The sequence below is a fragment of the Rousettus aegyptiacus genome, unplaced genomic scaffold (assembly GCF_014176215.1).
Source record: "Rousettus aegyptiacus isolate mRouAeg1 unplaced genomic scaffold, mRouAeg1.p scaffold_m13_p_5, whole genome shotgun sequence".
In the NCBI taxonomy this organism is placed as follows: domain Eukaryota; kingdom Metazoa; phylum Chordata; class Mammalia; order Chiroptera; family Pteropodidae; genus Rousettus; species Rousettus aegyptiacus.
This window is the reverse complement of record NW_023416308.1, coordinates 64,144,770-64,158,264: the sequence shown is the minus strand read 5'-3', so window position 1 is coordinate 64,158,264 and position 13,495 is coordinate 64,144,770. Positions and strand designations below refer to the sequence as shown.

General features: G+C 39.7%; 1 protein-coding gene across 1 annotated transcript; it reads right to left on the bottom strand.

Moving 5' to 3' along the window:
* Window positions 1-3,375: 3,375 nt before the first annotated feature.
* Window positions 3,376-8,035, bottom strand: LOC107514948 (tripartite motif-containing protein 43). Its single transcript, XM_016153176.2, is given in 12 exon segments — window positions 3,376-3,645; window positions 3,647-3,705; window positions 3,708-3,737; window positions 3,740-3,887; window positions 4,962-5,052; window positions 5,563-5,585; window positions 6,247-6,299; window positions 6,302-6,428; window positions 7,048-7,143; window positions 7,627-7,808; window positions 7,811-7,852; window positions 7,855-8,035. Coding segments are annotated over 12 exon segments (1,302 nt in total).
* Window positions 8,036-13,495: the final 5,460 nt, after the last annotated feature.

Here is a 13,495-nt window from a genome sequence, read left to right as displayed (position 1 = left end):
GGTATGGGCACCAATGCCCTGAGAGAGCCCTTCTTTAAATATGGAAAAATTGGGGAAAGGGACACCTTTAGGTCCAAGGGGTCAAAGACCAAGATCTTGACCCATCACCACCCTGCCTCATCTGCAGTCCACCCAGGTTTTAGATCCCCTTATCCACGCAGTCGCTGAGGAACCCCTTTCTCTGCCATGCTTTAGGAACATCCAAACCAGAACTGCCATATACTGCTCAGCACATTCGGAGACGAGGTTCTCTGATTCCTTTGAGCTCTGCCCATCCCTGGGGATCCCTGGGTGCTTTCCAAGGTGAGAAGGGCTTTGAAAGCATCTTGCAGATGTCACTGGCCTTTCTTGGGTGGGGAACGTCCCCCACTGTATACCAGATGCAGTTCCCCCGAGAAGTCATTCTGGAAATAAATGTGACCTACGGTCTTCCAAAATGTCACGATGCCAGCCACCTTACTTCTCCAACGTCACCACTATCATGTTGTCCCCCTCCATAATTGTCAGAGGGACCCTCGCCTTGGCCCAGTATAGTTCTCGGCTCCAGCGGGTGGCTTGGGATTCTGCAAGATGTGATCCATGGTCCTGAGCATGTCTAGATGCAGTACCTAGTGTGGCTGAGGACAGAACAGGAAGAAAACAATTTTTTTCAAATAAGTAATGTTGAGATGGAGAGCTGAGACGTAATTCTTCCCGTCTCCCTGCTGCAGCTCCCAGACTTGTTGGAGAGCAAGAGTAGAGAACTACCAAGTGCCAGCGCTTACGTCCTACTCAACTGCAGCGCCCTTCATGCCCCGTGTGGTGTCACTTTGTCCTCAGTGATGCTTGCATTGGCACCAGAGAAATCCCGGGGTCTCCAGGTTCCAGGGTAGCTATCCTTTGGCCTCTTGCCCACCCTTCTGCCTGGAGGTGAATATTAATATATTAATAATTTTAAACGCTCATCTCATGGTAGTGATTGTGATTTTAATTTTATTTCTCCGATTGCAAATGAGGTAGAGAATATTTCCACATGCATTTCTTTCTTGCCTTGAAGCAACTGTTTCAGGCTTTTTTCTTAGGGGAGGAGCGCTGTATGTATTGTTTTTACAGATTGAAAGCATTCTTTGCATGTTTTGGACAATTATCCTTTACTAGTTTTAAGCGTTACAGTATTTTTCTCTCAGTATTTTACTTCCATTATTGTGTCTTTTGAGAATGAAAATTCTTAAAATATTTGAATTGTTGATCGATAGTTTCTTTAGAAAATGTGTTTCTTTTTGTTTCTTCATTAAGAAATTCCTTTCTATCATAGAGTCAAAAAGATATTCTTCTGTATTCACATCTTTTAAAATGACACATTTGCTTGTCATATTGAGCATATCTGAAAATAATTTTTAAGAAAATGACATAGCATATTGACTGGGAAGTCTGTCTTTTTAAATGCATTTGCCATGCCTGCCTGTTTAATCACAAAGCAGACATCCATACAGCAAGTGAGTTTTAGTTTGGCCCTCTCTTTGTTTCCTGTGGTCTCTTTGTCCATCCCTGTACCAGCGTGACACCTCTTCATTGTCACAGTGTTGTGAGATCATAACATTTGCCACCGATATCTTGGAACAACTATTTGATGTTTTCACCCATAAAAGAGCACTGCTCTATTTTGCTGACATCTAGTCCAAAATCTGTTTTCAAAATGTATCTGTAGCGCATAGTCACATGGAACACATTGAAATCTTATCACATGACATCTTTCAAAAATTTTAAGTACATCCCAAAGTAACATATCTAAATATCTGAATGTAATGTCTTTTCTGAATAATCTTTAAGAAAGTAAATTAAACTCATTTTCACCTACCTGTATATGGAGTACTTTAAAAAATCTGTTTTCTGTATTTTCCAAGATTCAGAAAGGAGTTTTTCTCTAGCTAGTTGATTATTCAAGAAATAAACTATGTGTATTTTCTATGAAAATAATCTGTTATCCTATTTTGGGGGAAATACTTGACATTCTCTTTAAGATCTTAATTGCCATCATACTTTTCCTATCAACATTTAAGTAGTCCCGGAGGATTGCTGGAACATCTTTCCTCTTACTACGGAGAGTTTGGGACGGTCCTTTCTGGGTAGAAGGGGGAAAGCGTGACACTGTCTACACCACTGCAGAGTTTCAAATGAGCAAGTCCTTTCAGATTTACGCTGGGCCTACGCCACACCCTGATCACTTCCAAATTTTAGGTAATAATAAGTGGATGATTCAATGTTACCAAAGTGTCCCACTTGGTGCAAACAATCCCATCACTTAAAAATCAAAGCCCATTAAGGAGGAGCGACACCCTGTTAACAACAAACCAAATGACTCGCTGTTATTAAAACAGGCCGAATATTTTACGGCCCCTTTCAAATCAAAGAAAAAAAAAATATTTAAACAATCTTGCTGAATTGAATTTTGTCTAGTGATACTTTAGTTCTCAGGTGTAATGGGTTTACTAAAGCTTTGTATCTGTCGATCAGCCTAATTCAGAGTTTCTCAAACATAAGCATTCACAAGAATTACCTGAAATGATTGATAAACCTCAGATTGCAGGCCACACACATAATTTTTGATTCAGTACATCTTCGGCGTGAGACAAGAATTGAATTTCTAACAAGGTTCAGGCAATGCTGATGCTAGCAGGGCTGGAACCAAATTTTGAGAACTACCGGTCAGTCCTTTTATTCCATATTATCCTTAACATCTCCTATCCATTTGTTCATTTTAGAAGCCTTTTTCAATGGCTAGTAGCATTTCTTTTAATGACTCTTCTCAATTATCAATCAGAAATGTTTGGAACCATATGTATTTCAAAATTTCTTCCTTTCAGAAATGTAATTTGCAAAGATACTTTATATTATGCAAGCAATATACACTATTATAAATGAAGAGACCAGGTAGTTGGAGACCACAATGTAATATAGGCCTACCCTAATCCTTAGGCTCAATGGAGATTTCCCTGTCAATTCATTTTTTCCCTGGAAGGTGAATCGATGTGTAGAATAGACTAGATCAAGAGAAGGAAGGAGGCACTTTAAGACTGACATGGGCAATATAGATAACCAGGTCTGTCTATGATTGGAGTTCTGTGTTCCTGAATTAGATAGACCTTTAAGTTAGAATCCCACATGCATAATTTTATATTCCCACCAAGCTCAGAGAACAGGTAAGTAATCACAACATATAGTCTAAACAATGTGTAAAAGAAATGCTTTTAATGTAAAAACAAATATTTGTAGTATCTTTATATTTAATAACAGAAAACAAAGTTAATTAAAGTGGAAAAGGCTTAAAAGAAAGTAGAGTTTGTTGGTTTGCTTCGACTGAGAAGTGACCCCTCCAATAACAGTCAGGTTCCTCACTTAGCTCTCTTCATTGTGGTCAGAGGTAGTGAAAGGCCTGACAGGGAAACTGAATGTGCCATTGGGGTATGTCCAAATGAGAGACCGCTTTGCAACATCCACAAAACTCACACTTCCATTGTCAACATCAAAGAACACACCAACCCTACCAAGAGGTTTCTCTATGTACTGACAAGTCATCCAGGTGGTGGTCCAGAGAGTGTATCCATTATTCTCCTTCACGCATAAAAGAAGAAATGTGTCATGAGATTCAATCAGTGTGCCATTCATTCTTCCTTAGCCAGGACTCCTTACAGACCCCTACGGCCCAGTCCCAAGACCTGTCCACAGGACTTCCCAATAATGTTTGCCAGAGGTGAAGACCTAGCCCCCCATGCAGCAAAACAATGAGACGTTCCAGGATCCAGAGCAGCACAGAGAAAGCCACGCATAAACCTCAGACTTCTCACGTCATCAGACAGTGTGATGTTGTGATTGGTTATTTCATTAGTGAAGAAAATTTCCACTGTGAAGAGAAAAGAGTATTCCAGTCAAAATCAATGTTAAAAATAAACTTGCCTATGAGAAAGCACATCTCCCTAGAATCTTAACAGAAAAAAAAAACAAAAAAAATTCCAACATTAGAAGGGCAGTTCTGAACGAAAAATATTGAATTCAATGAAGCCAGCATATCTCCTGAAGAAACAGATACTTAATTTCAATGGGAAAAACTTCTTAAAAATTCAAAGATCATAATGTACAGGGAGGTCATGTCTACTTCCAGGTGGTTATTTTCTTGACACCTGAAAAGTTGGACGCTTGTGCAGTGCCTCGGAGTCCATAGCAATATAATTTCCCTCCACTGCCCCTTCTCAGAAAGAATTACAGTTAGACCGAATAAACAGTGATCACTTTACCAGGTCATAACAATCCAGTTAAGTAAACAAATCAACATTGAAAACAAAAACAAAAACAAAAACCTTAAAGGTACTTTCTTAGAAGTGGTTGCCTACTAAAAATAGTCTGCCTTTGATTACTGGTTCCATCTGGAGGCTTAGTCTTCCTCCTTCTGTTAGATTAATGCTCCAGGTTTAGGCTTACCATGGAGCTCTATATATGGCCTCATCGACCTCCAACTCACTTTATTGTTGTTCATAAATTCTTGGTTTCTGCATTTATTTGTTTATGTTTTTATATTTTTCTGATCACAACCATTGAAACACATTATAAATTCAGTTACTAAGAAAGTTTAAAGCAAAAGGACTTTTAAAATCTAATTCACAGGCCTTATCTGAAATTGGAATGTCTTGCATTAATATCCAGTTTTCTGTGACTCAGTGAACAACTGACATTTTATGTGATAATAGTTTTAGGGCTTAAAAGCCCTTTTTTGGAGCATGTTCTTTATCTCATTATATAAATAAATTATCAAATTTACAAGTAATTGATAAGACCTAAGTCACACCTATCCTTATACCAGCTTTCATTTTCTTTTCCAAATTACAGTGACTTTTTTGACTAAGTAGGACTATGCATGCTTCTATCACTCATCAAGACTCATTGCTGAAGGACCCTGACAGGTGGTCCCAACAATGGGGCCACACTCACCTCGGTAGCCTGTCTATCAGTCCAGTAATGGGCCATGCAGGGAGCTCTGGATGTAGAAGCTGAGGCATGTGCAGCCGCACCTGTTCGCTCCTGTTGGGAGGAAGATATGTTTAATTTTTCTGGTGCCCAAGACTTCTCAACACAGTATTTAAGAAAAGCCTTCATCTAACTGAACATTCTTCATCAAAATCCCTTTCTCCTCAATCGTGGGATAGGATTGTGCCATTTTTAGGGAATCTCCCTCACTTTGCCTACTTCCATCCCCATTTCTCAGAGATACCTTCCTCTTTCACTTAATGCCTGGGAATATAGTTCTTGCACTACTACTTATTATTGATTTTAAAATCTAAACTTATAAATGACTAGTCATCTAGAAATGTCTGCATTGAGCCTGACAACACATACCTTCCTCAGCCACAAAAGAGAAAAAAGCTAACTTCTGATCAAGGGAACAGGAAACCAGATTCAGCAAAACATGCAAATAGATGTGCACAAATAATTGAGAGTAATCTGAGACATTCTCTCTTCACTTTGTTAGAAGTAGCTTGATCTCTTTCGCAACACTCATGAGCCCCAGTTAGCATTAAACACCAAACTCACCTTCTCAGTTTGTCTCCTAATTCCTGTCAAGAGAGAAAAGAGAAGTTTAGATTTCTTCTGAAACAGGGTATTCTGCCAACCAGTCCCGGGGTTAGGGAAGTTCAAAAAAGTATTACTCATCCCTAAAGATAGACCCAGCACGACATATTGTCAGAATCTAAAGTCTTGATGAATTCAGAACTGTGACTGTGAAGAGAGAAAGAGAGGAGAAGGTAGTGCTGCCACCCTCGGCTCCCTGCAAAGTTGTCTGATTCTAAGGCTTAGAGCACGCCCCACATAAATAGCAAATGAAACCAAGGACAGCCCAACAGAAGAAGGCATTATGCAGTTTTTACCAAATGTCTCCATTGGCTCAATCGTGCACCAAAATTGAATGTGCATGAAAAAGTTCTTCCTTTCTGGTGTTTAGGGAAACAAATGGCATAAGTTGATTGAGGATGGAAAACATTCCCTTGGGAATATCCATAATCACACTTCCATTAAGCTCGTTTGTCGTGGTTAAATCAGGAGTTGTCTATATCATTGTCTATATTGATCAGTTTGTCTATTATCATTTTCATATGAGACAGACCCACCCTCCCAACCATAGATGTGGGAGATGAAGAAATATATTGTGCTATGAAATAATGAAAATCCAGGGGATCCCAGTAACAAAATATTTCCGGGCGCATGCTCAATTTCTACCTGCAGCAGCTCTACATCAGGTTTATGGCACACGTCCATGGGCACCTCATATGTTCTCTCAGGTGTATCTTCTTTGCAATCATTTCAGCTTTACGCTTCTCAAGTCGCTTAAACGTTTTGAGGCCTTCCTCTTTAAGACTCTTTAAATATTTTCCTTCCTCGTGGAGAACCTGAGGCTGTATCTGATAAGCAGCCCTGGTGATGCCTTCATGTCAATACACATAATACTGCAGGGAGATGGATTTCTTAGATCACATACTCAGGCCAACCCAGCCTCCCCTGCTTAAAAAATCTAGTGCACTGCTTCATATTCTCTGCCAGTAAGCTACCTACATTTTAAACTCGGGTCCTCCCACTTGTCAGAAACCACAAACTGATTTCTCATACATACTTGCCCTTCTTTCATTTTCCATTATTTTTAACTATACCCAAAACCAATCCTGTCCTCTCAAACCACTTTTACCCACTTCATGAGTTTCCGAAACAACTAAAGAAAAGTGCCTCATCGATCGTTTCTTTCACGCATACAAGCGATCGAAATTTATAATTGATTAATCATTATATGAACTCTTCTGACCTCTGTGTTAGTCAATTCATCTCCAGGGTCAAACCTCCTCACTCCACAGCCTGACCTCGCCCTCTTAGCAGCAGTGTCACATTTCACTGTCAGGATTAGAAGCCATCGGAAAAGATCTCCCTGAAATTCTTACCACTTGCCCTCAAACTGATGTCCATCCTCATGGCCTTTTTTCCTGCCCTCTGTGTCAACCTGATTCAGAAGAAATATGCTTTCAGACTTACCATCCAATGGTCAGATATCTTGCCGTCTTTATCGAGATTTCTTTGGATTTCCTGGATCTTCTCCCACAATGATGTCATTTGGTTTGACAGCTTCTCCTGAAAAATAAATTTCAGTATCAGAGAACCAAATAGATTTAGGTTTCAGACCCCAAATGATGAATGTTAGATAAAAAATACTTTAGGAAGCATGGAAAGTTCATCACATTAACCTATTTGCCCGCACTAATGATCAAATTTAGGAGATTTCAGGTGGTAAAACCACACAATATAATGTTGTCCTTTGTCTATGAAAACTCATCAGAATTTTATTTAGCATGGCTGCTTTTCAGATAGTGCAGCATCTTGCATCAGAACTTGGAACTAGTGATGCTTATACTGCTAATTACAATGTACTTTATCATGCTTCTTTGTCCAGTGTCAGTAAATATGTGTGCCATAGAGATTTCTATTTTCTTCACAGCTTGGTCATTTTAACTGGCATTGAGTAAAGAGAGGATTTAATCATCATCATGATCCTCGAATCCTTATCATCTCCATATTTACTCTTCTATCCCCCAGCTTTCAAAGTGCATCACTCACTCGGGATTCCTCCACTGCCTCTTCAAAGGAGCAGCGTCTGTGAGCCTCGTGCTCCTGAGAGCTAGAGTAGTGCGAACAGAGCAGGCACCCTTCGTCTTCACAGAAGATCCGCTTTGTCTCCTGGTGTGGCCCACATACATTTTCCCCAGAGCCAAGGAATTGCCGGAGACTGGCTTTTCTGGTATGGACACCAGATTCTGCAGAATAACATTGATCTTGAATTTGTCTGCTGTGATGTTTGTCTGCATAGAGGACATTGAGCAGGGCTCCCAGTTTCCTCCCAGGAAACACAGAGACACGATCAACAGAAGCTGTGCCCACAGCCCATGGTGACTGGGTCTATAAAGTAGTTCAGGCAGATGAGACAGGGGAGTTCTTTTTGGAAGGCTTGTGAGATGCCTGAATCCATTTTTCTGAGGGAAGAAAATCAGGAGTTTATTTCTCTGCCCTGGAGACACAAAAGTCTAAGCAAAATTTGATTCAGATTGTGACTCAGTAACACTGTGCCTGGAGCAGAACAAGCTTGATAGCACCTGTGATACAAACGGAAGCCAAGACTAGGAGAGCCCTGAAGATCTGTAGAGAACCTCGTGGCTTTCTCACTGATTCTACCCACCTCTTGCTCCTTTTTCTCCTGCATAAATAGGAACCCCTGTTTTGTGGAGGTCTTAATTTTTCCAAATAGCTTGTGTTTCAGGAGATTGACCCAACTTATAGCTTCAGGTGGCAGGTTTAGAATGTACTAAAAATTCATCATAATGCTCAATGCCAGTCATCAATTTAGCATAGGATATTTGAAAAGCTTCTATTTTTATCATTTCATCTAAATGTCAGGCATTTTCCTTTAGATGTCCTTTTTCACCTCAGTTAGAATCCATATCCCAAAACACTTTATTTTACAAAACACTATGTGGATACATTAAGAATTAATAAAGAAGAAACTTACCTTTTACAAACTGGTTCAAATTCTAACAAGAATCTGCTTACATGATTAAACCAACATGTGAATTTGTCCTCTTCTCTTTATTAGCTATAGTGCTCTAATCAAAGAAACTTAAAAATTAAAGACAGAGGCTGTATCTTCCAAGACTTTAAAATGACCATCAAGCAAGTACTCCTTCATATTGTTATAAGATTTAATTTAGATATAGTTATCTAAATCAGCACCAAAAAAAAAAAAAACCCAAATGATGCTTTTAAAATTTATTGCCATGTCTTTGCAAGTTAGATACAAATGTCCCTCAAATTACTTATATTTCTCTACAGTCACCAGTATCACTTTTCTAGTGAGAAAGAGATAACATTTACTCCTCTTTAAAACAGTAATTTCCTCAAGTCTTTGGATGCTTATCTAGTTATATATTCTAGTGTATACGGACATGTACCACTTTTAGAGTAGACTCTAATGTGTGCCACACATAGAATCAAATATTCCTTTAAAATGCTCTTAAATCTACAGCAAGTCCAAAACTATAAGACATTTGCCACTACTTTCTGAGTCCTAGTAATACATAGAAACAAATATGGGATACATAAAATAATAGAACTACAATTAATCATCATATCAGTTCTAACACTCATATTAAGCCAAGTTGCCAAAATAGAAATAGAATCATTTTCACCAAGTTAGCAAACAACATCTATTTTTTTCTTTCTTTCTTTTTGCTAATAACATCTTTAATAAAAACAAAGTTTGGACAGAAATTGAAATTAGGAAATGTTTTTGTTTTCTTTTTAAAAAGTTACAGGAACTCTTCCACGGTCAATTGTTACTCGCCTAAGAATCATATCCATGGTTGCACCAACGATTGCTATAGAAGTGATAATGGGAAGAAGTCAGCTAAGGGATCAAGCCTTCCAAGTATAGCAGTAACTTTCAGAAGCCTTCCAGGCACGGGAATTCCAAACATACTCTCTGTTCTGGATGAGAAGAGCTTGGCTCCCTCAGTCTCCTTACATTGAGTCTCTAAATATCATACCCATTTCTTCTAAGTGACTACATTTCAGAGATCTTCAGGAATATATATGATTAGATTTAGTGAATGATTAGATTTCGTCGAGCAGAAGAAAAGATTAAGTCTACACCTTTGCTAATGTCCTTAAACAAGCCTCTTCGAACATAATCTAATCAAGAGCCACTGATTTGACAATAGATCAATTTTCATATGCCACCTTTATATCTAAATTTCGGTACATCATGAATTTTTAGTTTTAACTTGCAAAAGATAGAAAACACTATTTTATCAGGTACTTATTTTAGAAAATGTCTGAACACTTGAGAATATTTTACCCGAGTCTGATTTAACTATGCTCTATCATGTAGCTCATGCTTCATATAATTTTTTGGTATATTTTCGTGCTTTAAAATAAAACTTCAACGTAAGAACACCTCTGGCCACCACTACAGAATGGAGGTCCTCCTGCCACTCACGCCACAGATCAAGCCCCCAAAAGCTCCCCAGCAACAGCAGGACAGGAGATTCTCTGCTGGTGCTCCCCAACCTAGCTCAGAAGGTAGAGAAAATATTAAAACCCAGCTCAGGCAACCCCATGCCAAGGAAAATGAAGAAGAGTCATACTCATGTAAATTTGAATTTATATCTACTTATGTTCCAATTCATTTGGTTCACTGCTTATTTGGGAAGGAGGGGCATTATTTACCACCTTGTCCCTTGAGAAAACCTGCTTCCTAGTACCCACAGCTTCCAAATATCCCTCAGGCAGTCATGGAAAACCAAACTGTGGGTTCTGAAGAATCAGCTCGGACCTTGGCAAAGGCTCTTGGCTCTGCAGAGAACTTTGGGCCCAGCAACAGACTGAGTTGTGTGAGAGATAGAGCAAGGCTCTGAAGGGCTGGCTCAAGAAACTACCAGGAGGAGAGAAAGGAAGGAGGGAGCCCCAGGTTCCAGGAAGTCCTACTTTTTTGCACATGGGGAGCTGGATGAATCCCCCAGGAGGTCACCACTCCTCCGCCTGACTCTTTTGCGATCAGGAGTTTTCCTAGGTTGAACACCTTCGGGATCAGGCAAGAGGTGGCTTTTGGTTCTAGGGGCAGAGGCCAAAGACTCAGTAGAAGGAATATCCCATGAGAAGGAGACCCAGCTGAGCAGGTGTCTTGGTTCAAACAGCAGAGCGTGCCTAGAGTGGGTTGTGACCTTTTAGAAGCTGCAAATCCTTCCAATCTCCTGACCCTGCAACATCAGTGCATGGAGGAAGTAAGATGCAGGGAGATGTGGGCTAAGGGAATTCTGGAAGGTGAAGTGAGAGACTAGTACAGGATCCCGGTAGGAGAGCCGCTTTTCCTGTCAAGGTCACTAGACATAACGTTCTCCCCTCTTCATTTCTGAAACAAGCAATGGAGGATGAAAGAGTTGCCCGTGTCTTGAGGCCAGCAATAGTGCACTTCTCTGGTCTCCAGAAGCTCCCCACCCAATCCCACAGGCTGAGAAGTTCACACAGCTGCCACTTCCTAAGCTTCTCCTGTCAGGGACTCCCACATGCCCTGCGGGAAACAGAGGCTGCCTAGCTTTTGCCCCCTGGTTTACTTGGCCCCGGTGAACCACGGCCAGCCCCATAAACAAGGGCCAACCATTCTGTCAACCCAGCCTTGCATGGTGCTACGAAAGTACATATTATTTGTCATAGTGGAAGGATCAAAATGTTGATTGACAGTTTGTTAGCTATAGTTGTCCATTTTAAGTATTTGGCATGTGGTATGCCGAGCTCAGTTTGTACTCTTTCAAAATAACCAGCTGGGTGTACCCTGTACAAGTCCATAGGTGAAGCTTTCCATTAACACCCTCTCCTCCCAGCCCAGTGCCTTCTTTGAAAATCATTTTGGTCTCCTTTTACTATGTAGTCATAACTCTCACTGTAGAGAACAGAAACTCACGACAATGGGGGAAAGTGACAAAGAAAGGACTTTTTTTAATGAATTCATATCTGGACTCTCTGCAAACCTTGATGTTGAAACCCAGATGTATCCCTTTCATGAAGTATTTCTCATCAAACTATTCAGCTGTGGCAATGCAGAGATTTTGGAATGGGTGAGAATTATTACCTGGTTTCTAACCTTTCATAAAGTATGCATACATATTTCCAATAGGTGATGCTAATAAGTTTCTACAATTGTGATATTTAGAAATAATATTTCATTCCAAAAGCACAATTTCTCTCTCGTGGGCATCAACAATTGTTAAAACACCGTCAAAATACAATTTAAAAAAACTGGTTGTATTTCTTAACCAATTTTTTCTCAAACCATCTTCTCCTTAGTTAAGTATAGAAATATGATGTATTAAGAAACTCCTATATTATTCAAAACTGTTCATAAATATTTTAGGACTAACAGGATTCAAGTGATTTCATTTTATTTTATTTTTTCCTTCATGCGAGTAGCCTGTGGCACCTATATAATCAGAAACACATTTAATCAAATTTAAATGTGATTGTGTGTCCATTTTGTATAGAGGAAAAGAGGAAGGCTGATCCTCATACTATTCGAAGCCCTTTGGGCTAGCCCTGAGTCCTGCATAGAACGGTAAGGACCGTCACCTTTCCCAAGAACAATCTGCACAAGAACATTTGGACGTGGCTCTAGTAGGGTGAGCGGAAGTGTGCAGCTTCAAGTGTCACCTTCCTCTGAACTTTTGCTAGAAGCGACTGCTACCATCCACAGGAAAATAAGGTGGGCTACTTGACACCAGTGTTCTCATCAGTCACTGATCCGGTATCTTTGCCAATAAATCTGGGAGCTTGAGGCCTGAAACCATGCTCTGGTAAAGACTCTGGGAAAACTGTGGGTGTGATATATTTGTTACACTTAGTGAGATACTATTGATATATTTTTATTACTTAAAAAGTGCACAGTTTACATTCAGATTCACTCTTTGTTCTGGGACAAATGACGAGTTTTAACAAGGCCAAAATATCGTGTACTGCCATTAGAGTATCATACAGCTATCTATACGCTAGTGTTCATAGCGATTTTATTCACAGTAGCCAACAGATGGAAACCAACCCACAGTCTATTTGGGGAAGAGTGGATAACTAGAATACGATAAATAGAATAAATATGATAAATAGAATATTCCACATATAGTGGAATGTTGTTCAGTCAGAAAAAAAAATTGATTTTGAAATATGCTACAGCATGAATGGACCTTGAAAAACTATTATGCTTAGTGACATCAGGCAGGCACAAAAAGACAAATAATGTAAGATGCCACTTACATGAGGTTCCTGGAAAAGGCGAATTCATCAAGAGAGAATATAGAGATGATCAAGGGTTGGAAGTGGAGTGATTTGTTCAAGGGAAAAGATGTATGTTGGTTGATAGGATACGAAGTCTGGGTATAGATTGTAGATACGGATTCACAGCATTACAGAGATAACTAACGCTACTAACCTGTACATCCTTAATTTATTAAAAACATAACCATTGCTCATATCTGAAATATGTTTCATCACAACACAAATGTTAGAAATCCATTATTATAGCTGATGAAGTCAGTAGCAGCATCTATGAATGCATGTGCTGAAATGGTCTTGTAACATTTCAAAAAGGAGTGGGACTTGGCCGGGCTTTAAAATGGGCAAGAAAGTCATGAAGCTCTGACACTGAAACGGAATTGAGACATAGCTTATGTTTGATTGTTTTCCCTTTTGTGGATTATTTCAGATTTGCTAGATTCCCTTTGGCTAGAATGGCAAAGGCTCTATTTCTCTCTTTCCTGCTTCTCTCCTTGGCCTTCATCCCCCTGGGAGGATGGCCCAGCAGCAGCTCAGTTCATACTGTAAAATGTCCTCATCCACACACTCTCGTCTCATGACCACATCAACCAAAGCTCCCTGAGTAAGTCCTGAGCAG